Source organism: Leucoraja erinacea, chromosome 9 (assembly GCF_028641065.1).
Source record: "Leucoraja erinacea ecotype New England chromosome 9, Leri_hhj_1, whole genome shotgun sequence".
Taxonomy (NCBI): Eukaryota; Metazoa; Chordata; class Chondrichthyes; order Rajiformes; family Rajidae; genus Leucoraja; species Leucoraja erinaceus.
The window spans coordinates 46,132,357-46,157,471 of NC_073385.1; the positions used below are offsets into that span (position 1 = coordinate 46,132,357).

Below are 25,115 nucleotides of genomic sequence, written 5' to 3' on the forward strand. Positions count from 1 at the left end.
TTGTTGCAGGCAGTAGCCCAGAACATTGATGATTGACGGCGCTTTTGTGTAGAATATGTGTTCAAGTTAAAAACGGGGCTGTACATATCTGCTTCGAGCGCCTGACAATCGCAGGTTTAAAGCATCAAGGCGAATAGATTTAAAAATGTTTTGCATGCGGGTAATAGATTTTAACCGGATTTCGTCTGCTTTGCTGCAATTAACCCTACGTAGAAATCACCAACCTGTTTTAGTTTAACACTCGGTTTATAACAAGCAGTATAACTGCAAAACTTAGTATCTTTTTTTAGTTAGTAGATGCATTTTCTAGGACCGTCGCAAAGAGGGAAAACGCCAGTTCGAATTTGGATAATACTCCGGCATTATTAAATTAAAATCGATCCAGGTCATTAGAATTTGCAAAATTGCCAATATCCTGAAACGCACACTTAACACATCAAGCTCGCCAGTTAATGGAACTCCGGGACACGCACTCGCATCAGCTTCATCGGCCTCGGTCGGCATTGGTGCGCCGGACGTTCGTGTCTATTTCAAGGGTATCACTGCGAAAGTTAAATAAAAAGAGACAACGGGAACGCAAGTGAGTCATGTGGCCACTTCAAATAGGGCTGTACCGTGTAAAATGTGTGTCATTAGCAAGCGAGAATGCAGAACATATTAATTTGAAGCGCAAATCTGCTGCAATTGTACGAATACATCGGCGGGCTTGTAAATAAATTATACTAGGTTTGGCGATTAACCCAATCGCTCACGGGGGAGATTTTAATAAAAACCAAAATCAACAAAATGCTGGTGCTACAGAACATATGTTTAAAAACAAAATCAGAAAATTAGTTTTGCGTCAAAGTTTTTACGAAATGCTACGTTTGTTCAGGTTCATTCATTGACATGCCTCACTGAGGGCAAATCGTCTTACTTTTCGTTTAGTTGGGATAACATTAAAAAAAAACGCTAATTTGACTGAATGGCTCACATTTCTGATGGTTATCTGCCATGGTTTAATGACAATTATCTTACAATCGAGTAACTTAAGTTTCGTTGAAGTGCACGGATTTTGTTTTAAGTTTTATAGATACGTTTCAGGTTACTGTAAACTATTTTGAATCTCTAAAACCATCATAATTATGCGAAATGGCGTTGAAAGTTAAGATAAGTTGGATCGTGGATTGGAAGAATAAACTGGAAAGTCGTCGAGATAACAAAACAACGAAAGTGGATTTCGGGGAATGTGGAAGGATGATTTTCTAAAGAAAAATATTTACAAGCGTTAAATGAAGTTTCCTCATGAATACGTTCAAAAATAACCTTCCGATCCGATTCTAAATGTTCCACAAAAGGTATTTTAAGTGATTGTGAAGAGTTTGCTGTGGATCTCGCTTGTTTAAAAGACAGGTCGGTGTGGAGATTAGAGGCTAAGAGAGTAGAGTTGATATTCCTAAACTACTCACAAAATCTGAACATCGAAATACATCGAATATATTCATATACCGTGCAAAAATCAGTTCCCGTACTAATTCTCCCAGTCGGTGGGACAACACGCATTTTGTGTGTGTGTGTGGGGGGGGGGGGGGGGTATTTTAAATCTAGAGTAAAAGTTTTGCTGTTGTCATCACTCTAAAGTAAGGAATTAATTCGGCACACAAATAAACAAAGCAGGAAAATTCACCGAATCAAATATTACCACTACTACTAAGCGAGATTGACGATGATGTCAGTTTTATGCTGGTAATATTATTCAAATCTTTCGAGGGAAGACATGATCAAATAAAAATTAGGAAAATACATGGGTTTCAATTCATTAAAACTGATCTCCAAATATTTGTTTAGAAAATCCCCAATGGCTTGATATCCATATCAAGGCTGCGTTCATTAGCCTGCCATCGTTATACTTTAGGATACTTGGATTTCAATGTGTAGGTGGACGCAATAATATATGGGGATGCAGTCATACAAATATAGCACATCTTCAATGGAGTTTGCAATATGTGTTATATGAATTTATTTTGTGATTTATTTTCATATTCAATTTCAATAATTAGACTACAGATCTACCAACCCCGGCAATGTTTTACGAAGGGTTAATAGTTGCAAATATTGGGATTGGCCGTAGTGTGAAACTAATCCAGGATCCGATTTCGATCAGTGGGCGGATTAATTCTGTTGCGATTCCAAACGTTCTGGCCAATGATCGCGAGAGGGTTTGGAGACTTCCTGGCTTTTAAATATGACTGTCGACTCGGGAAGAAATTGCACCGCAAATCAGCGGTTCATTCTATGGAGGCATCAGTATCCAGAACTTTTTCTATTCTCGTCAGTATCCCGCCTTTTGCGTGAAACTTCAGCCAGCCGTGACGGTGACTGCACAGCGATCGCAGGACAGGTAAATCAAAAACTTGGTGCTTTTTGCAGCCACGGGTGAGAGCTGTACGTCCAGCTGGATATCTGCAGTGGAGCGTGCACCGAGACAAGCTGCTCACAATTCAGTTTCATTTTATATTGGCGCTCGGTTTAATTTTCCTTTCCTGAGTGCTTTTGAACTTTTGACTCCCCCCTCTCCCCCTTTATACCTCGGACGATTTACGTTGCGAGCTGTGTTGATTCCCCCTTAAATTGCCATCCGCGTACATCGTTCGGGGGTGGAGAGCCTGTGTGGACAGTGTAACGGCGGTGGTTGGTTTTGTACACATAAATCACCTGATTGATGGGAGCGTCCAAACATTCTTTGCTCAACTATTTTTGGTTGCTGTCTGGCGACCTAGGCAATTGATTTCAGCTATATAACATCGAATCACAGTCAAATGCACCGAGCACGGCGGACTGGCAACTATCACATTGATATATGTTTATTAACAGAAGATAGCAGTTTAATATTTATGTCGACTAATTTGTATTCTCTCGGGTTCATAACGCCGTGGTTCTAATCACTCGGGTGGTGCTCTGTAACAGTTTGTTTTACTTCATCGTTGTGGTCTAAACCTCGTCACATTGCCGTTTTCTCTCTCCCAGAGGTCAGGTATAATCGGCAGACAAATGAATATAAACCGCAGGAGCTCGCAAAAGCCAATGATCCGTGTGGTCGTTGCTTTTTGCCCTTTGGTCTAATATTGCTCTCCTTCAACATTCGCTTGGTATACAATACTCAGGCCTAACACTCAACATCTTTCACAGCTTCATTTGTATTATCTATTCCCCCCTCACCCCGCCCATATATTTCCAGTTTCTTGTGCTGTGCGACACAATGTGCGTTTTTTCCACTTATTTCCTATTTCTACAGGTTTTGATTTCTCGTGCTATACGTTGTGCCTTGGGTTTAGCTCCCCCAGTAGTTGAGTTTCTCGTCGCTGCTTACAGTCCCCCACTATCTCATCATCATGATTTGTGTTAGAAGTGGGACATTCGGCACGTTTCAGGATAGGGTACAAAATGATTCGATTTGCAGATGTACTGCCAGAAAGGCCCGGTGCATACGCCCTACTGTTTAGAATAGAGTGGTTTTGTAGCTTCATTCGCGACTTCTATTCCTAGTGAGTGCGGGTGATCAGTGAAGGGAAATCGCGGAGATTGCAGCACGTATGGGAATGAAGCATGCGATTTGCCTCATGAGGGAAGGGGCGGAGGGCAGATCTGTTGTCAAAACTCATGCCATGCATTGACCCGAACGGGTCCGGAACAGTTAAAGAAATACTAAAACACAATTCAAATCCTTTCTCTGTAAAGGAGTCGCATTCGTGGTGTCCATGCTATTTTTCGATATCCTCTGATCAGAATTAAATTGTTTTCTCTTCTTAAGATCTCCAAGTAGTTATTCTCTTTTTAGGGGGCGGGGGCATTCTTTAGTATTCCCATCTTCGGTTATGTAATGTATCAAATTATATAGAACTGTTCAATTCAACCTTATGCCACTCGCCAGCGACACGGTCCAAAATACAAACCGCATCTCCGGTTGCATTAAACCACAAAGTCAATACAGAATGCCAGCATGGTAAAGTTCAAAGGAAAAGTGAACCCACTCACACTAGTCCGGGTTGTTGCTGAACAGATTAGATCAACATAAAGCCGTTGCTTTGGCTCTTTGCAGCTCAGCGTAATTTTTACAGGCTTTGCGGTATCCAAAAATATTTCTAGGAGATATCCGACCTTGCTCTTCAACAAACGAGTAACAGAAACGTTTGATCACTATCTTTTAAAACAAGTCTTCATGTGATCGTTAAACAATTCAGGTTATAAAAATGGGAATGTTACGATTGATAATTAAAAATATATATATATAATTGCACAATAGCACAGGATTAAAATCTTACTTCCATCCCAGAAATGTGAAACACAATTTAACGTAGACATGTTTTAAAGCATTTTAAACAATCACACGTTGAATTAAGTGAATATTTACTGAGTACTAAAACGCTGAAATTCCAAGTTTTATGCATGAATAACAATAACCTGTACTCAATTATTTTAAATATACTTGTCACTTCTGTACATGAATCTTTTTATTTTTTGCCCCAAATTACCTTTTGATAATTTGTAATTTCATGGCCATAGAAAATCCAATAAAACGATGACCAAACTAACCCTTTCATTGTATTATATATATATCAGTCTCTCCGTAGCCATTCTTACATTTTTTTGCATTCTGTGTTGGTTCTTTTAGATGGATCAAATATGAAAACAAATTTTTGAATGGGTTTACTCTAAGATTAGTGTTTCATTGTAATCTAGTAATGATGTAATTAATTTACGTGTGGAGTATAATGCAAATGAATTTTGGCTTCTCTGTAATTTAGTCATAGATATCATGATATGGTTTATATCTTAATTCAGTGTCGGTAGATTATTAATTTAAATGCTTTTTAACAGATTTGTTACTTTTTTTAACTAAATGGCACACATCAGTGGTTGGAAAATGGAAAACATTATTGATAGATGAAATAGAAGCTGCAGTTAAAATTTCATCAACCTTTCAAGATCCTAATTATCAATGCTTCTGTTAGTGAGAATGGATGTGCTCTCTCTGGAGACAAAATTTCATCACTCAGATATTCATATTTTGTCAATTTTCAAGGGATGAAAGGACAGTTTTATTTTTAACTTAAGAATGGAGTTTATCTGCTTTATAATATAATCACTAATCTATCAAGAATGAATCAGATTTCAATGCCATATCTGAATCTCCAATATTTTTGTCAGATTATTTTCTCCTGTTTCCAACCTACTGCAGTACTGCCCCATTTATTGAGTAATTTCAATAACCTGCAGCTAATAAATTCCGACGACAGTGAATATTTCTAAAGTCACACTTTTGCATTGAGTCATGCAGATTCTTGACCAATCTTTAAATGCCACTCACTCTAAATGTATCAAAGACATTGTAGTCTGGAAACTAACATTAGGTGAAAAAGACTAAAATCCTATATCAGATCTTCCCTCTATTTTGGTAGAACTGTTACCTTATTTTTAACCTTCAAATGGACTAAAAATGTTAAGATATGAAGATATAATTTGGTAGTGTTTAACTCTGAGTGAAGGGAACAATAGTTTAAAGTCTCAAAGGTTAAAATATTTGGAATAATGAAAATCACAGTTTTATTTACAATATTAAATATTGTACTATTGATGACATATGAGTGTTATTCATATCAATAGTTCAAGGTTTAAAAGATAATTCAACAATGAACTTTTACAATTGAATAATGTGGAGAGATTTACTTTGGTTTAACTGGGGAATGAAATGTAATAGGTGGAAATAATTTCCATTGTTGACTTTAAATTTAAGATTAGACCATAATGCAAACTTGAGTGCACAGCTGGATAGAATAATTAGTATTTTAATTTATTACATATTGTGGTTAATATTCATGGCAAAGCAATATGTTTTTACTTTCTTCCAAAATTTGCACAATCCTATCAATGTGCACTATCAAAAGCTGTCAGCCTATTTTAATTTACATGATATTTAGTTATTTAAAACATTGCACACATTGCAGAAGTTGTGCGGAATGATGTGCAAACTAGATTTAAAATTGTTATGAAAAAATGATGTTTATTGATCAGTTAAATTGTATTTTCGCCCTTGGCTTTTATAATTGAATTCTAGATGTCCAGCATTGTACAAATACCAGAAGAAGGATAAATGCTATTGGATATTGCAGATTTATTACATAACTCAGTGTATGACTGTTTTAAGCAGCCTCCTATATATAGGGTCCATCAAATGCAATGGTGAGTTAATACCTGCAAAGCACTATTGCACCACCTTAAAGTGATATGTGTTGTGCTAGATTTACAACACCAGACCAATGCATTGCAAACTGACATCTACCACACATTTTAGTGGAGAATAACAATTATTCTTTAAACCAACTTAAATGTAGTGACTTTGCCTTCATAGTGTTGCCATATTCAATTCAAATCAGTAATGGAGTACGGAAACTTCACTTTCAGTTGCCAGTGGGATATAGTTTTGAATCATTTAAAATAACATTTCAAACAATATAGGTCAATCTCCAAAGTCCCAATGTACATTATTTTTATCTTACCTTATAGTTTTTACCACAAAGAGGACAGACATCTCTATAGCGCCGTCCGCTGTTGCTTTTCAGAAGTTACCCAGTAGGACATGTACAAATGAGGAACTCCGGTAGCATCTTCTAAATTACCTCTTGAATATAAAGTCAACTCGTGTCCATGTTAGGAAGGAACTGCAGATGCTGGTTTACACCGAAGATAGATACAAGATGCTGGAGTAACTCAACGGGCAGGCAGCATCTCGGGAGAAAAGGAATTGGTGACATTTCAGGTCGAAACCAACACATCTGCATACTTTTTGATGTGGTTAACTATTAAATGCCCTCTGGAGTGGCTTAACATGCCAACCAGCTGTACTATTAAAACAGAGCGAAAAAAACATAATGGACCACTCACCATCAACCTTAATGCGGAGGATGGGGATATTCTTGGAGCCTCCTTTCCATAGCTGTTTAAATATCTTTGACCTTTCATAATTAGATGTAATCATTCTGCAGAGGTTTGATTTGATCCATTGCTTAATAAGAATGCTTAGATCTTTGCTATTTATTGCACATGTTGTCCTTTTTGCACCTTTGGTCATTACTAACCATTCTTCTGCAGCTGACGAACCAGAGTTCCTTCATATGGAACGCTTATAAGAGGCACAGAAAGCAATAAAAGTACAGTATATTTTCCCGGTGGGGAACTTTAATGCCCATCATCAAGAATGCCTTGCCAGCTCCAGCACTGACACCTGGTTTAATTCTGAAGGTATATGTTGCTAGACTGGGTCTGTGGCAGGTAATTGTTACTTGATCTTGCCTATGCAGGCCTGCTGATGGCAGACACATTTATCCATGATAGCATTTGTAGAAGTGGTGACTGCGCAGTACTCATGGAGACAAATGGCCTACCCAGGGTCTCCTTTCACTGTGCAGTGGTAGCAGCAAAGTACATTATTGCAACTTGCAACCCAGAATATTCTTGGGATATCCCTCACTTTATGGTTACAATCAAGCCAGTGGATCGATGAGGAGTGCAGAAGGGTGTGCTGGGATGAACACCAGCCAATGAGATAATAACATCATGAAGATGCTTACCAAAGAGCAAATATAGCAGGCAAATGATTTCATAACTAACAAATTAGATCAAAGATACGTAGAACTACTTCAGCTCATCATTAATAGTGGTGGCTGTTTAAACAGCTGAGAGGAGGTTCCAAGAATGTCTCCTTCCTCAATGATGGCGGGGCCCAGCATTTGAGGTCAAGGATAAAGCTTTCTCAGAAGTCCTGAATGGATAATCTTTTTTCAGTTTCCTCGGAGATCCCCACCATCACAGAAGCCAGGCTTCAGCCAATTTCATTCACTCCATATGATATATACGGAAATGATTTGATTCAGCACAAATTATAGCACCCAACCACATCCCAGGTGGTATACCAAAGACTTGTGCAAGAAGAACCACTATCCAATCTGTTCATGTGCCATTACAACATTATCTATGGACCACATAGAAATGTTACTATGCAGGTCTCATTTAAAAGAAAGGGGGACAAATCTAATCCAACTAATAATTATCCATTCCTTCCACTCTCAAACATTAGCACAATGCTGGAAGATGTTATTGGCATGTTATAAACAGTAATACACTGCTTACTGACACTCGGTTTGAGTTCCACCAGGACAATTTAGCTCAAGATGTCATCACTGCCTTGGTCCAGATATGGTCCATAAAATTGAATTCAAGAAGTAAGGTGAGAATAACTGTCCTTGACATCAAGGTAGCATTTGACTGAGTGTGGTATCAAGAAGCCTTGGGAACACGTCAATATGCACCAAGGGAACAACACTCCAATGGTTGGAGATATCCATAAACTAAAAAATGGTACCTGGGGTTATTGGAGATCAATCATTCCATCCCAGTACTTCACTGCAGAAGTTCCTCAAGCCAATATCTAAGGCCCAAATATCATTAAGCTGCTTCATCAATTACCTTTTTACCATCATAAGATCGGAAATGGGAATGTTCACTGATGCTTGCATAATGATCAATTCAATTTGCAACTCCTGAGCAAATGAAGCAATCCACACAAAGTCCTTGACAATAATCAGACATGGGCCGATTAAGGGCATTCACTTATTCACATCATAAAACTGCTAGACAATGACAGTCTCCAACGAAAGCGTCTAATTAAATACCCTTGACATTAATAAGCATTACCAACTCCAAGTCTGCTACTTTCAACACCCTGGAAGTCATTACTGAACAAAGAACAAAGATTTAACTACACCTGTCACATAAATATTGCGGCTATAAAAGTAGGTAAGAGGCTAAATAATGCAACTCGAGCAACTCCCCTCCCCAGACACCCAAGCCTTTCCACCATCTACAAGGTATAAGTCAGTAGCACGATGAAGTGAATTCAACTTGCCTAGATGAAAGCAGCTTCAACAATACCCAAGAACTTTGACACCATTTATGACAAAGCAGCAGACTTGACTACATCCATCTGTAACCCAAAACATTCATTTGCTCTATTTGCAGCACAGTAATGCACACAAATGGACTGTGGTTATTCACCTAGGCTACTCCAATGACAATCCTGCCCCCAAACGTATTTCTCCTACCACCAAGGACAAGGACTTCTGCAGAAGGGAACATTATCACTTGCATGTTATCTTCCAAGTTGCACATTGACAATAGAAACATTGTACTGCAAGTAAAACAATGGCTTCAAGAGCATTGATTAATGATAGCAACTTAGCTGAGCAGTAAAATGTATATTAAATCTATGTTTTTCTGTTATGAGTAGCATTATTAAAATGTGAAATAATGAAAGAACACACAGTGTCTATAATGTGCAACAGGCCAGCTAACAAGCGATTATAAAAAAATCCATGCAATTTGGAAAAGTGTATTTTAAAGTTTTCTAGGGAAATTGTTAAAAAAAAATTGGGTTATATGCATATATCCCAATGTTCAATGAATACATAAATATTCAAAAGTCTCATGTGTCTAAATCTGTTAGCAGCTTTATGCAAAGTGTAATGTTCATTATGTCCCGGGTAACACAGTATTTAGTTTATTTATCAGAATTGGTTGGCCGATGATCTTCAGCGACTGTTTATGGAGAAAGGACATGTTTTTTCTTATGCTAATAGCATTAAATGTTTTTTTCGTTTAAGTGGGCTATTTTAGAGTGCTCCACTGTGAAACCATGTAATGCATATTTTCAGCACACCTCCCCAATCATGGTTGCATCATAAAGGCAAAGTTTTATCATTTCTTTTGGGGTGGGAGAGAAACAAACCCAACAGATGATTGTGTTATTTTCAGATATTGATGACTAGTTGCGATGATTATTGGCAAATGCTACTTGTCAACAATGGGTGCTGTGGGGATCTATTAAATCTATGAAGAAGGGTCCTGACCTGAAACATCACCCATCCTTTTTCTCCAGAAATGCTGCCTGACCCGCTGAGTAACTTCAGCACTTTGTATCTATCTCAAAGTGTAATGAAAACTTATGATTTTATTTCTTATTTATAACTGGAATTAGCAATCACAATCTTGGGAGTAATATTTAGTGGATGAGGCAGAAGGTTGAGGGTTTCACGCAAGCATGTAATCCAAGATGGCATTTCATACCAAGGGGATGCTGGATTGTTGAAGATGCCATCCTTCGGACGAGGCATTAAAATAAAACCAAAATAATCTTTAACTACAGTTTGATTACATCACCTATGAACACCTAACCTATCATTTTAAGTCTTGCCCCTTGCTCTAGACAAGTGGAAATAGTTTATCCTTTATCTTAAACATTTCACTTTGATCATGCTTTAATTTTCTGCATTCAAGAAAAGGTAGATGCAAACTATGCAACCTACTCAGAACACAGAAACTGGTTAACACAGATAACCTTCTGGTGAAGCCAATAATAATGGTTCTGGTTCACCAGTGAATATCAATTTTATTCAGTAAACCTATCGGGGTAAACCTAATTGGTACTGGGAATATTCAACACCAAAAGGTATACACAAATATGTTTATTGAACATGAAACAATGAAAGTGCAGATCTAGGTTTGATTATACCTTTGTATCAATAATAACATTGAAAAAAAAAACATCATCATCATTTGCTTTCGTGGATTGGCACTTAAATAAAATACAGGAGAATTTTTCCATTGGGACCCAGTCTCACAAAAAGACTAATTGACAAGTAATAATGGTTATAGACCCAAGGGGGCAGCTAATATAATGAACTGGTATACAATGTGCCTTGAATGTAGTTTAAGATTAGTACATGGGCATTTTATACTTAACATTAATACATTATTTGGATCTGGTGATACTTTTTGAAGAATGGAAACTTCTATGTACTGAATAAAAAGCCCATCATCATTAAGCATTTTTTTTAAAAATAAGAACCTTAGAACTTATAGCAAACAAAAAAAACTATCATGTTCTAGAAATCAAAATGACATTATTGCATATATCATCCTGCAGTTATCACAGAGGAAAGTCTAACATGGGCTAGCAATATACTTTATTTAGACTCATTGTACAGACCCAGTTCAAATGATGTGTAATTGAAAACAATAAGTAGTTCAAGAGGGTAATAAATTTTTTTCTAACACATCTGGATTGTGTCTCCTATTGAAATCAATCGGTGCTCAAGGGGGCAATAAATGCATGCACTGCCTCGGGCAATACATGTTTTTCACACATAGGTCTTTCCAAATGTGTTTAATGGTAAAATTTCCTTAGAAATTCTTCATCTATTAATATCCATTCATATGAGCTCTGAACAAAATACAGTACATTTCAGTTACTCATACTGAAATAATAGTGAAAAATTGTAACATGCATTTGAAATTTTTGATTTAGTTGAAGAGAAAGCAATGTGAACATTTGCCCATTAAATATTTTATTTTCAATATTGACTCGAAATAGAATGAAACAATCCAAACCAATCACAGTATTAATCTTAAAATCACCACAATTAGGATGCCTTGTATTTTACATTGCCACATTAATCAAAACTTCTTTGCTTCTGTTTTCTTCCCCTCTTTTCAAATACAATTATTACTTTTGCTAGGTCTAACTTTTCTCCCTATGCAAGTATTCACGTATACTCCAATCTATTGAACTATGGATGATGACCAGGGAACTAATTTTCCCCCTCTCCTGTTAATTTATCATGAATAGAGTAAATGTCCCCAGCCCACAGAAGAAGGCAAAAATAATGAATTTAAATTTTAACCAGAATCATCTAAGCATGTGTAATAACTGTGCTGATATTGTCAATCTTCATTTATTAGAATACATTTTAATCCTTAATTATGCTAAACTGCTAATTTACTGTAATTTGAATTTAAACTTGTAAAGCGTTTTGAAACAGATCTTGGCATTTTGAATCACCTGTGATACATTTCTATCAGACGTTACAGGCCTATTCTCAGGAAGGATTTCTTTATTCAAAGAATGATCATTGGGATGGCCAGGCAAATTGGGATGGCCAGGCAAATTGGGAAATGGAGATAAAGCTACAGTGTCAATGCACAATACATAGGAAGAGAATGAAAATCCCAGTGGATCTTTTTTTCTTCTGTTTTTGCCTTTACAACCTGTTTTGTTATTTATATTAAAATAAAATCAGCATGTGGGAGATTATTTTATTAAGACATGTCATGAGTAATTTTGAAAATAGGTAAAGAATATATAACTTTTAAATAGTTACATTTGTGACAAACACCATACTAGAAAATTAAATATTTGTCATTCTTTTTTTTCTGTATCTTTGGCAGTTCAGCAACTGATGCAAGTTTTAAAGGTAGACAAAAATGCTGGAGAAACTCAGCGGGTGAGGCAGCATCTACAGAGCGAAGAAATAGGTGAAATTTCGGGTCAAGACCCTTCTAGGTTACTTCCTTGGATTCACATTACAACATGGACAAATTTGCCAAAAAGTTATTACTTATTCAATAACCGCATTCATTTCTGTCCACAATAACACTTTGTGTTCAAAAATAAATGTAACCTTAAAAAGAATTAGGCTTCTTTTATAAAAGAAAATCCAAGTTTGGAATTTAATGCCAGATTTTCATGAAAATGAAAAGCAGATAATCAATATGAATATTTGTGTTTGGGGCTTGAAAGAATAATTTCAGTCAAATGAACAATTCTTATTTTATTAACCCAGGTTTAACTGTAAATGTTTCTGCCCTTATTATTATGTTAAAAAATACTGCCAATGTAAAAACACTAATTACAGTGGTCCACCCTCACCTGGTGGAAGGGATGTGGACTGGTTTACATGTCAAATTGGGGGACTGTTTTGTGTAACACTTCCCTTAAGCCACAGGCATGATCATGAGCTTCAAGTGTCCTTTAATTATCTGCCTCACGTTTGCTGATCTTCCTCTCGTTGGCATTCTACACTGCACTACAGTGATGTTCAAAGCAAGCTTGGGGAACAACATTATTTCTTCCATCTAGGCACCTTACTAACTGGCAGTTTCAATGATACATTTTTAAGATGATTTTATTTGGCATTTTATTTCACTTCAGTATTCTTTTACATTTTGACCTTCCCAAGATTTTTATTATCTCAAACCACCGGCCTTTTTTGAGTCTGACGAAGGGTCTCGACCCGAAACATCACCCATTCTTTCCATCCAGAGATGCTGCCTGTCTTGCTGAGTTACTCCGGCACTTTGTGTCTAAATTCGGTGTAAACCAGCGTCAGCAGTTCCTTCCTACACACCTTTTATGTTACAATTCTTCTGCTATCCAATTTATTACATACCCCCATCCTGGGTTTTTTTTTACTTCTCACACTGCCTTTTCTCTGCTATTTAGAACTTGTTTTATCCAGTTTTTCCCAGATCTGGTTAAAGGTCATCAAACTGAAGCATTAATTTGCTTTCTCATTCCATAGACTCTGCCTGATCCATTGAGTATTTCCAGCATTTTCTGTTTTATTTTATAGCCAGGGAATTCTTCCCTTCATCTAAACAGATGAATAATATATGTTCAAATACCGCCATGGTAGTTGGGCAATAAATGTAATTGAACAAAAATGTTATTTATGCAACAAATCTGCAATTAAGAAACTAATTATTTGTAATGATGGAACCTCTCAGGTTCATAAAATATTTTTAATGCTAGAAAATCTATTGTTCCCACGTAGCCTGGCCTATATGTGACTCCAGATGTGGTTGGTTTTTGACACCTCTCTGTCCCATCTATTCACTCAGATGTGTAGGATTGTTATATCTCCCTACACACAGCATTATGAGAGCGCTTTAGCATAATGCTTGCAGTACAGTGTTACAATTTGAAATGAATATTAAAAGGCAGATGGAGTATAATGTGCAAAAATATGAAGTTGTTCATTTTGGACAGAAAATCTGCAGAAAGATGCAGCACAAAATAATTTGGGGATCCGTGTGTATGAAACACAGAAAGCTAGCACTGTGGTAAGGCAGTATGAGAAGGATAATGCAAGGTTAACGATTATTTCAAGTGGGTTGGAATACAAAACTAGGGAAGCCATACTGCGACTGCACAAATAACTACATCTAGAGTTCTGCAAGTAATATTGGGTCCCCTGGTTTTGAACAATATTATTTCATTGGAGACAGTTTGGAAAATATGCAACATAATCCCAGATATTTAACATGACAAAGAATTAAGCTGATTGGGAATTCATTCAATAATGAGAGACTATCTGACCACAACATATAAAATTCTTAGAAGGCTGGACAGTAAATACTGAGAGGATGTTTTCATTCATGGGAGAGACTGGAGCCAAAGGGCATGGTCTCAGAATAAAGAGCATCTATTAAGATGGAGATAAGGAAGAATTTCTTCTCTCAAGGTTTGACTGTTTCTGGTACACTTCGGCACAGAAACATGGTGGTATCTTCTTTGTGGATATTTAGTTTAGTTTAGTTTATTGTCACGTACTAAGATACAGTGGGTTTTTTGGGTGCTATTCAGTCAAAGAAAAGACTACACATGAATACAATCAAGCTGTCCACAGTGTACAGATAAAGGACACAACATTTAGTGCAAGATAAAGTTAGATAAAATCCGATATGGTTTAAAAGGTCTCCAATGAGGTAGGTGAGTAATAGGGACTGCGGTCTAGCTGGTGTGAGGACAGTTCATTTGCCTGATAACAGCTGGGAAGAAACTGGTCCTAAATCTGGAGGTATTCGTTTTTAAGCTTTACCTCTTGCCCGATGGGAGAGGGGAGAAGAAGAAGTGTCCAAGGTGAGACTGGTCCTTGGTTATGCTAGTGGCCTTGCCAAGGCAGCAGAAGGACAGATGGAGTCAATGGAAGGGAGGTTGCTTTGAGGGATGGTCTGTGCGACGTCCATATTTCTCTGCAATGTCTTGTGGTGTTGGATAGAGCTGTTCCCAAAATACACTGTGATGCATCTCAATAACATGATTGCTCCGGTGTATGTGTAGAGGTTGGTGAGGGTTGTTGGGGACTTGCCGAACCTCCTAAGCCTTCTAAGGAAGTAGAGACGTTGGTGTGGTTTATTGGCCATAGCTCCGATGTGGCTGGCCCAGGACATATTGCTGGTGATATTTATTCTTGAGAACGTAAAGCTTTTGTTCATCTCTGTTTTGGTGCTATCAGTGTATACCAGGGAGTGTGCTGTTTCGCTTCCTGAAGTCAGTCACAATCTCCTTTGTCTTGCTGACATTGAGGGAGAGGTTGTTGTCTTGGCATTAGGTTATGAGGTTCTTCATCTCCTTCCTGTACTCTGTCTCATTATTATTTGACATCTGGCCCAGTGGGATAAGAGTCAGATTGTTAAATGTCGGAGTGTTAAATTTTTATTGTGTTTTTGTGTGTTATTTTTCATTGTACCGCTGCTGGCAAATTCATTTCACTTGCACTTTATGTGCAAGTGACGAATAAAACTGATTGTTGTTGAGATAATTGGATTTTTAATCAGTAAGCAGGGGTAACGTGAAAAGGACAAGAACGTATATGTGTGGATATTCTACCAGGCGTCATCCTATTGAATGGTGGAGTAGGTTTGAGGGACTTGTTCTCACTTCTGAACTTGTTCTCACTTCTTATGGCTTGTGAAACGCATTCACCGGCTATCCAGGAAAGGTTGTACCGGAAAGAGTGTAAACAAGATTCACCAGGATTTTGTCAGGAATTAAAGATTTTAGTACTGGGAATAAATTAGATAAATTGTGCTTTTTATCCCTGGAGTGAAGGAGGCAGAGTGTTGACATGATAGAGATAAGTAAAATTATAAGAGCCACAGATAAATAGGGTAAATAGCCAGAATCTTTTTTCCCCACTATAAGCACATCAAAAAGACAACATTGGTTTAAGTTATGAGGTAGAAGATTTTAAAGGGATTTTAGGGAGATTTATTTTTACATACAGGATGGCACATTGTTGTAAGTGGTAGAACTGTTGCCTCACAGCACCAGAGATCCAAGTTTGATCCCAACCGCAGGTGCTGTTTAGCGTGGAGTTTGCATGTTTTCCCTGTGATGCATGGATTTCTTCGGGATGCTCCAATTTTCTTCCAATTATTCTGGGCTCAATTTACTTTGGCTGTTAATTAGAGTTTCAGCCATGCAGAACCATGTTTTGATTGACTGTCTAAACTGGTTTGCAATGTGACACCCATGCCCAGAGTAAGCCCAAAATTAAAGGGTGGAAATAGCTACCTCCCACCATTTACAACATAAACAATTAGTCAGCAAGGGCCAGAAAACTGGCAACTTTTCAAACATTTAGGTCTTCAGCACTTTATAAAACCAGGTTTGCTACTGCACCAGATTAATTTATAACATCAAATCAAAGCAAAGCAAATAAGGCAACACCTTTGTCACATCTAATTTCTTAGGAGTCAAATCTTGCATGGCAAAAGCAAAATTGCTTAATACCAAAATAATGCTTTTAGTGCAAGTTAATCCTTAAATTTGAATCTGTTTGGATATGAATTTATTCTGTATTGTGTATCTGACTGTAATTCAGGCAATGCATTTGACTATTAATAACACCTTTGGAAGTGAGTGAGAAAGCAATCTATGGAAGATACGAACGAAGAAGCAAATAATAGAAAAAGGAATTATTATCAAGCAAACCATGGGTACTTGCTTACAAAATCGAGTGTGTGACATTGTTAATTCCAATGGAGAATAAAAATTGTGTGTACTTTGCTGACATTGCCCCACATAACTGTCTGTAATTGGGATTTCTGTGCAAATACAAAACTCAAAGTTTTGTTCAATTTTTAACATCTAAATTAGTTCCATTTTGCCTGTGCTTGGCTTATATCCCTCAAAACCCTTTCTTTCCATGTATCTATCCAAATGTCTTTTAAATGTTGTTGTTGTATTTGCCTCAGCTACTTCCACTTGCTGCTTGTTCCATATACCCACTATCCTCTGTGTGAGGTAAGATCTTTGTATATATTTTCTGCCCTATTTCCAGCATAATGGCATGTTTCTTATTGTAGAATAACCAATACCTGAACACAATACTCTAAGAAATGCAACATAACTTTCCAAATACAATACTCAAATCCCTGACAGATGAAGGCCAATGTATCTAAAAATCTTTAATCACCATCCCATTTATCTGTGACATTACTTTCAGGGAACTATGTACTTCTCTATCTCTTTGCTCCACAACGCTCCCCAGAGCCATGGCCTTCACTGTGAAGGTCCTGCCCTAGTTTGACATCACAAAAATACAACACCTCGTACTTATCTGAATTAAACTCCATGAACCATTCTTCGGCCCATTTGCCCAGTTGATCAAGATCCAGCTGTCATTTTTGATAACCATTTTTACGATCTACAATATTCAATTCTAGTGTCACCTGCACACTTACTAATCATGCCTTGTACATTCTCATCCAAATCTTTGATAGAGATGACAAACAATGGGCACAATACCGATCCCTGTGCTTGGAATTGTCTAATGGAAAACACTTTGCCCTTTAGTTTAGAAGATCCAATGGAAAGTGTTTTTGAGTTTTAATTATGTGTAACAAGCTATTCACCTCTGATATCCCAAAACCTTTTGAATATCCACTTTAATCTCCCCTTGACTGGCTGAGTGCAACTCCACACAATGCTCAAATTCTTAATATAATTCAAGACGGTTCTCCATTCACTACTTCAAATGTTAGTTTCCCTATCACTATCAGCACAGCAAAATTGCAGTGTGTATAGCTGACAAAATATGTTACAGCAATTCCTCAAGACTTCGTCAATTGTATGCATCAATAGATTAATGAACAGTTTGCGACAGGAATAAATTAGGTTTATTGTTAGCAAATGGTTGAAGTTGATAAATATGAATATTACCTCTATTCACTTATCTCATACTTTTTAGACACGTTATGAATAAACTGATTTCAACCAACTTTAATTCAGCTTAATCAAAAGTAACAGAATATTTTATAAAGCCACAATTTTTTTTTGTTTAAAGAATTACACTTTGATCAAAGTATAAGAAAATTGGGTGCATGAGGGGGAAAGAAATCAAATATGCATGTACATCAAAATCAACGTATACCTATAAAGAAGGATAGAAAGTTAAAAAGTGAAATTAGAATAATGTAAAATAAATTCCTGCATATGGAAAGGAGGTGAGACAAAAAACATTGAGACCAACGAAGATATATTTCACATATATCCAAATGAATTAACAAACTTACCGATAAATTATAGAAAAAAAGTCAAAATTGTTCAACTTGGTATAATTCCTCGACTACAGGAATTTTTACTTTAATGTAGGCTTATCAAAGTCATCTAAAATAAAGAGAGATATGTCATAAAATAACATAAATCTGACGCTATTGTGCTGGTGGGCGGTGAAAAAGAGAAGTGCCGTCCGTCCATCAGCTGTTGCAGCGACGCTCGTTTCAATTTTATGCGCTCTTTGCAAGTGGGCTCCTCGCATCCTCTTTCTCCCTGCGGACATCCACTCCGCCCTGCTCGTGCTCTCTCCATCTTCTTCGCGGTTTCCTTCACCCCTCGCGCCCTGCTCCCTCTCACCCTATGCCCCTTCTCCTTCCCATCGCCCTCTTCCAATACAATACAATACAATACAATACAATTTATTGTCATTTGAGCCCCAGTGAGGCTCAAACGAAATTCTGTTTCCACAGCCATACAAACAAAGACAATTTCCTAGACATACACACAATTTAATTCACACAAACATCCATCACAGTGGACCCACTGTGATGGAAGGTAAAGTATTTTCTCTCCCCTGTTCTCCATGTCTCTCCCGATATCCAAGCCCCAGGTGGGCGATGATAAGTCCCACGGCCATTTTAGGCCGTGCCGGGCGATTTACGGCCCCGCTCCCGGTCTAAATGTCACAAAGTTGGAGCCCCCGGCAGGCGCTGGAATGTCCCACGGCCATGAAGCCGCGCCAGGTGATGTACGTCCCCGCTCCGGGTCGTTCCAACCCCGTGACACGGGCTGGAGAAGTCGCGTTGCGGGAGCTCCGGGACAGGTGAATGGATAGGAAAAGTTTAGAGGAATGTGGGGAAAATGCAGGCAGATGGGATTCGTGTATATGGGGCATCTTGCACGGCATGGAAACTGTTTCCATGCTGTATGTCTCTATGATTCTGGACAAAAAAGGCACAAAGTGCTGGTGTAACTCAGTTGTCTATGCAGCATCTCTGGAGAACATGGACAGGTAATGTCCCTTTCTCAGACTGGCAGCCCTGACAACAGTCGATTGGCAGCCCCACCAACAGTCTGTCTGATTTTTCGTCTGCTAAAACATTTTTTTAGTGTGTTTTAAAAGTTTGTGTAGATGTTCTCTGGTTTGTTTTATATGGGGGGAGGTGGTGGGGGTCGGGGAAAACTTTTCTTTCAGTCTCTTAACTTGCCGGAGATGCGATTGTTTTCCGGATCGTATCTCCGGTCGCTCTGCGGCCTAACATCGATGGATCTGGAGGCCTCCTCGGACTGACTTTGAGCCCCACCGCGGGGCATGGACTTAACATCAGAGCCGATCCCTTGCCTGGGATTGTTCCAACCGCAGACTTTACCATAGAGAGCTCGCAATCTCGGGAGAGGCCGAGTCGGGAGCTCCAACGACACAGAGGTTCGACCAGCCACGACCCGGGGTCAGATTGCCCGGCGCGTGGGAGCTGACATCCCCCCGATGCAGGAGCTGATCGCCCTTATGCGGAGGGCCCGAACGCCGCCGGCTACGGGAGTCAAGATCATTCCGTCAACGGAAGGCTCGAGGCCCCCGGCCGCGGGAGAGCAAAGAATGGAAGAGAATTGAAGTTTATTTTCGCCTTCCATCACAGTGAGGAATGTGGAGAAGTTACTGTGGTGGATGTTTATATTGAAATGTATTTTGTGTGTTCCGTTGCTTATTTATTTATTATGACTGACTTGGCAAATTAAATACTTTGTATGTTGCAAAACAAACTTGGCTAATAAAGTATTATTGTGATTGTGATTATTGTGATTGTGATTCCATGATAGGTGACGTTTCAGGTCACGACCCTTCCTTGTTTCTATAGGATTCGGGACAGTTATTTCCAATCACTGCACCTGTAGAAATACCAGTTAGAAGCCCAATGGTCCTTTCCTTGTGCTGCAGCCCATTTTCATGATTTATTCTTTCTATTATATAAACAATTAGAAACATATCTCATATTGCTTTCCAGTTCAGGTTGTATTTGCCAGACACATCAAATTGACCACTGAGTTTGCAACTGGTAAAATGATCAATAGGAATAGAATTTGAATTTCATGGCTCCCATTTTTAAGCATTAAAATCTTGTACTCCAAGCACCATCTAATGGGCATCAGTTGCGATACTGGTTGTGCCAAATTTTAGATATTCCCATGAACCCTCTGAAACAGAGGTTTGGTCCATTGTAACCCAATTGGACTTCGCCAGCTCTGGAATCTTGCAGCTGCTGTGGCCAAAGCAAAATAAGGGAAAAAGTGCTAATTTTACCTTACAAATGACGACCCCTGCCTGCTGCTCTTCCCTTGCCTTGGGAGATATTTTGGGATACCGCAGAAATAAGCAGGGATTGCCAGTGTGCCCAACAAAATGTTCATAGACCAAGCCCAATTCCACATTAGGTGTGATCACCTCATGCGTGATACTCTTTTTTTCTGTGTCGTTGAAATAGCTATAAAGCAATTGCTACCAGATTAATTGTGATTTGTTTTATATTTTGTATAAGCAGTTGTTGGATGAGAATAATAATTAATCCAAATCTATCTTGATCTACTGTATGTCGCCAAAATGTTCAATAAGAATTGTCATTTCATTGTTAGTTGTATATGAGTGAATTTCAAGACATTTACAGTTCAAAAATGGAAGTCAAACATAACAATGTGAGTGTTAATGTAGTAAGCTATGATGCAATCGGCAAATTATTTTGTTCTGTATCTTTGGTGCAAACTAATACAGGCAGTACTGTCATTTTCTACTGTGGTTTTAATTAAAGATTTCCAGGAGATGCGTCGTTTCCTGAAGAATTATGTATAGTCAACAATATCACCAATATGTGTTCTGTTACATATAATGGGTAAAATTTATTTATCATTGACGCCATTTTCTGTCTTTCCTCAGGATGACCCGAACTTTATGTGCATCCTGCATTTTTCTGTTACTGTGGTGTTTCCTGCTATGTACCAGTGAGGGAGCCGGGAAGAAGAGGAATCGCATCTCCCAAGGGGCTATCCCTTCACCAGACAAAGGGCAGCCAAACAATTCGGAGCAGGCGGGTAATCGGAGCAACGTGGATGAGGTCTTGGAGTCGAGTCATGAGGCACTCCACGTCACTGAGAGGAAGTACCTGAAACGGGACTGGTGTAAAACACAGCCTCTCAAGCAAACCATCCATGAGGAAGGCTGCAACAGTCGCACTATCATCAATAGGTTCTGCTATGGCCAGTGTAATTCTTTTTACATACCAAGGCATGTTCGCAAGGAGGAGGGCTCGTTCCAGTCCTGCTCCTTCTGTAAGCCAAAAAGATTCACCACCATGACAGTCACCCTCAATTGCCCTGACCTACAGCCACCAATTAAGAAGAAAAGAATCCAGAGAGTTAAACAGTGTCGCTGCATTTCCATTGATCTCAACTAAAGCAACAAGAACACCACTATCACAACTCAATGACCTGCAACATAATATACCACAGTCATAACTCTGGGACATATACATTTAAACATGTTTGTATCCTCAATTACCTTTATTTGTTCAAGGACTTGGATTCCGATCCAAACCCCAAGTAGATAATTTCCACTGTGTGGAATGTGAATAGTCAGAGAGAAGGATATGAATATTTAAATAATTATTTCAAAGCTCTTGTTCAGAATGTTATGGGTATTTAATAATTAATTTCAGTTTCAGTGTGTGAGATTGTATTCAACATATGTTGCCCATAATACTACATTGTTGGCCAAAAGGGAGGTCATTCTGCATTCATTTAATTTACTGAATACTAATTAAAATCAGGATGCATAATCCATCTTGACAAAGTTGACTTGAAAATGGATTTGAACTAATAAAAAAAACTAGTAGTCTGTTTTGGAATTTGCTACCCATTCTCAGATATGCTTTCAGTGATTGGCCTGGAAGTGTGAGAGGACATGTAGATGAGGCATCTTGGCCAGCATGGGCAAGTTGGGGTGAAGGGCCTGTTTCCATGCTGTACGACTCTATGATAGGAATAAAAAACATACATCCAAGAAAAGAATGTGTGCTTCCGTACACCTATCTTTTGAATGTTTTGACTGGCAGGAAACAGCAGCAATGTAGAGTGCCTCTGTAATCAAACATTGGATGTGGACAAAAGCTTTCAAACCTAAATAAATGTACAGAATAATTAGGAAACCATTTAAATATATTAAGTATCCAACTTAACATGTTGCAAAAAATAGCTGTTTCTAATAAATAAACATTTTTAATCGCATATTGCAAAAAGAGAACGTCCATTATCCATGTGAAGAGCAAAATTATGGGAACAATGAATAGCTTCACTGCCTGGGTGATCTGGCAGGGCTGATCATAGATCCTTAATACCAATCAGCTGATTTTTATTTTGCTGTGATTTCTGGAAAGAAAATCACAACAGCTTATATAAAAGCAGAACTATTGCTAACCGCTGCACATTACGACATACGAGGTAAACGCTCAAAATGTCATTCATTAGTCATTATAATTAAATGTATTCTCCCCATGGCTGTGTTTTTTTTCACATGTTTAAAATATCTTGTTATGCATTGCAAACAAAGATGAAAAATCGTAATGATGACGAAAGTTGTAAAAAGCAACAGTATTTTGGCTTTTAATTTAATGCCTTTAGTATATGTATGTATTATACTTGCTGCTTTTTACTGTAATATATATATATATATTGTATGTAATTTCTGTTACTGCTGTTAAGTATTAGATTGTTGGGTTGAACAGAAAGCACTGTGATGGAGCATCATTGCACAGTGAACATAAAATGGTGAAATATAGGTTGCCGTATCTAATGTTCTGTCGCCAAGCATCTCATTTTGACCAAATTTACCATTGATCAAGAACTGGGAATTAGAAACCAGAAGCTTTCCTTCAATGTGAATGAGAATCAGCTTTGGGCTTTCCTCATGTTGAAAAAAGCATATTTAGAAGCAGCTCACATTTTGTCAAAGGTAGTACATGGGCTAGAGCATACAGGGAAAGATTTGAGAACAATAGGTCAGCAATTTACAAAGATAATAGAAAATGAACAGGTACTAATCACATGGGTGCTTGTTTTGTTAATGACACAATGATTTTCATTTTGGAAGAAAGATATGAAATCATCCATAATTAATTCTAAAACATGAGTTATTTATATCAGAACGATGGACTTTACTTATTTTAATAGCTATTCAGGATAATGCAATAACATTTCTGATCTCAACATTTTATCAAACATATTGGCATCAAAGATTCAAAGTAACACTAGTTGAATTTAATGAATTGAATTGAATCTAAATTTGATGCGTTTGAAAACATCCCTTTAAATTTCAGCAGTAAGATTTGCTGAGGTGTGAAAAGGAAATAAATCTGGTTCATTTTTTCCCTACTTTCTCGAGTAGTATCAAATTATGGAAATAATTGGGATGAAAGGAACACCTGCATTGTTATTCTATTGCATGGTTCTACAATTCTTGCACATCAGCAGCATTACACACTGAATGAAAACACAATTACGGATAAATGATCCTCGTGCTCTCCCGTATAGTATAAGCATGACGATTCTGCTTGGTATAGCCAGGCATCATTAGTAGCAATTAATTAGTTTGAGTCAATAATATTAAAAATGAGCACTGAATGTATTTATGCTTACTTGTACATTGTAATAATTGTACTCATTTTACTGCATGTACTGCAGATTTCTTTTTTGTTGGACTATCTTCACTGCCTCATCCCGATATGGTCAGTAAAGAAAATCAAGAAGTCACAGATATTGTAATTAAACAGAATCAGATTTCATTCCAAGCATTTTATATGGCATGTTAACTGTTAGTACACAAATAAAAACTACCTTCCTAAGTACTATGCTCCATTTTATTTTCACTAGGAATTTGCTCCTTGCTGTGATTTTAATACATTACTCACTCCTGTGGTTTCTTTTCATCATAAAATGTACTGAATTTACGACTAAGGGACTCTAACCCATCATTCATTGTGGGTACTTCAAAACACATTGTGTAATTGTTTTTGAATCGGATTAGTTCAGTACATATATTCATGGTGATTAAATCAAAGATATCAAAATTAATCAGGAAATTCAAGAAGATTAAGAACAATTCTAGCGGACAAGATTCCATTCAACATTATCAATTATGAAATGCTTGTACTCTCAGTACATCTCTAGGTAGATAAAAGGTGCAGTATTATAAAAAACACATAGATTTTAAAACATTAAATGAATGGAACCAAACGATTTACTTATATTACTACACTCCTTTATAAAATATATTTTGAATGACTTACACAGACCCATCAATCACATCATTATAACATTTACAAAGTGTTTTTATTAGATTTCAAGAAATTTGAGATGCCAATAAAGTCATCACTGTAACTGAAATATATTGTCCAGAGAGTAATATCAACCATTTAATCACTTTAAATTGTTGTTAATTTTGACTTAGACAAATCAATAAATTGAATGCAAAATAATTTCTGTGAAAGTAGGAAGTTGAGTTGTTTTATTAGTATATTAGTATATTGAGTTGTATTAGTATATTGAGTTTATCGTGTAGGAAGGGCTTTTACCACCATACGAGACAAAAGAATGAACATTAATTTGAAAGATCTTGACAACTTATCTCAGTTGGAGCATTTTTGTTAGAAGTATGTTTTAAAATAACACAATTCTAACGAAACCACTATCAGACTTTTCAAGTTTTCTTAACTTAGTATGCTGACCTAATTTTTTATATTATACACTTTCTATTTAGTTTTCGAATATTATAATTTCTCCAAGATGATATCATATATTCTTAACCAAACCTCTAAACTGTCGTCACTCACAAGTTCAGTGGCCTGTTGTGGGCCTGTAA

The 25,115-nt window shown here is 37.5% G+C and overlaps 1 protein-coding gene across 1 annotated transcript; it reads left to right on the forward strand.

The window, feature by feature from the left end:
* Positions 1-1,798: 1,798 nt before the first annotated feature.
* grem1a (gremlin 1a, DAN family BMP antagonist) lies at positions 1,799-24,100 on the forward strand. Its single transcript, XM_055640725.1, has 2 exons — positions 1,799-2,380; positions 21,141-24,100. The coding sequence occupies exon 2, from the start codon at positions 21,142-21,144 to the stop codon at positions 21,655-21,657; it is 516 nt and encodes a 171-aa protein (XP_055496700.1). The 5' UTR covers positions 1,799-2,380; position 21,141; the 3' UTR covers positions 21,658-24,100.
* Positions 24,101-25,115: the final 1,015 nt, after the last annotated feature.

Bases quoted from the DNA above. Each gene is read 5' to 3' on its own strand.
- grem1a (XM_055640725.1), top strand. From the start codon at position 21,142: ATGACCCGAACTTTATGTGCATCCTGCATTTTTCTGTTACTGTGGTGT.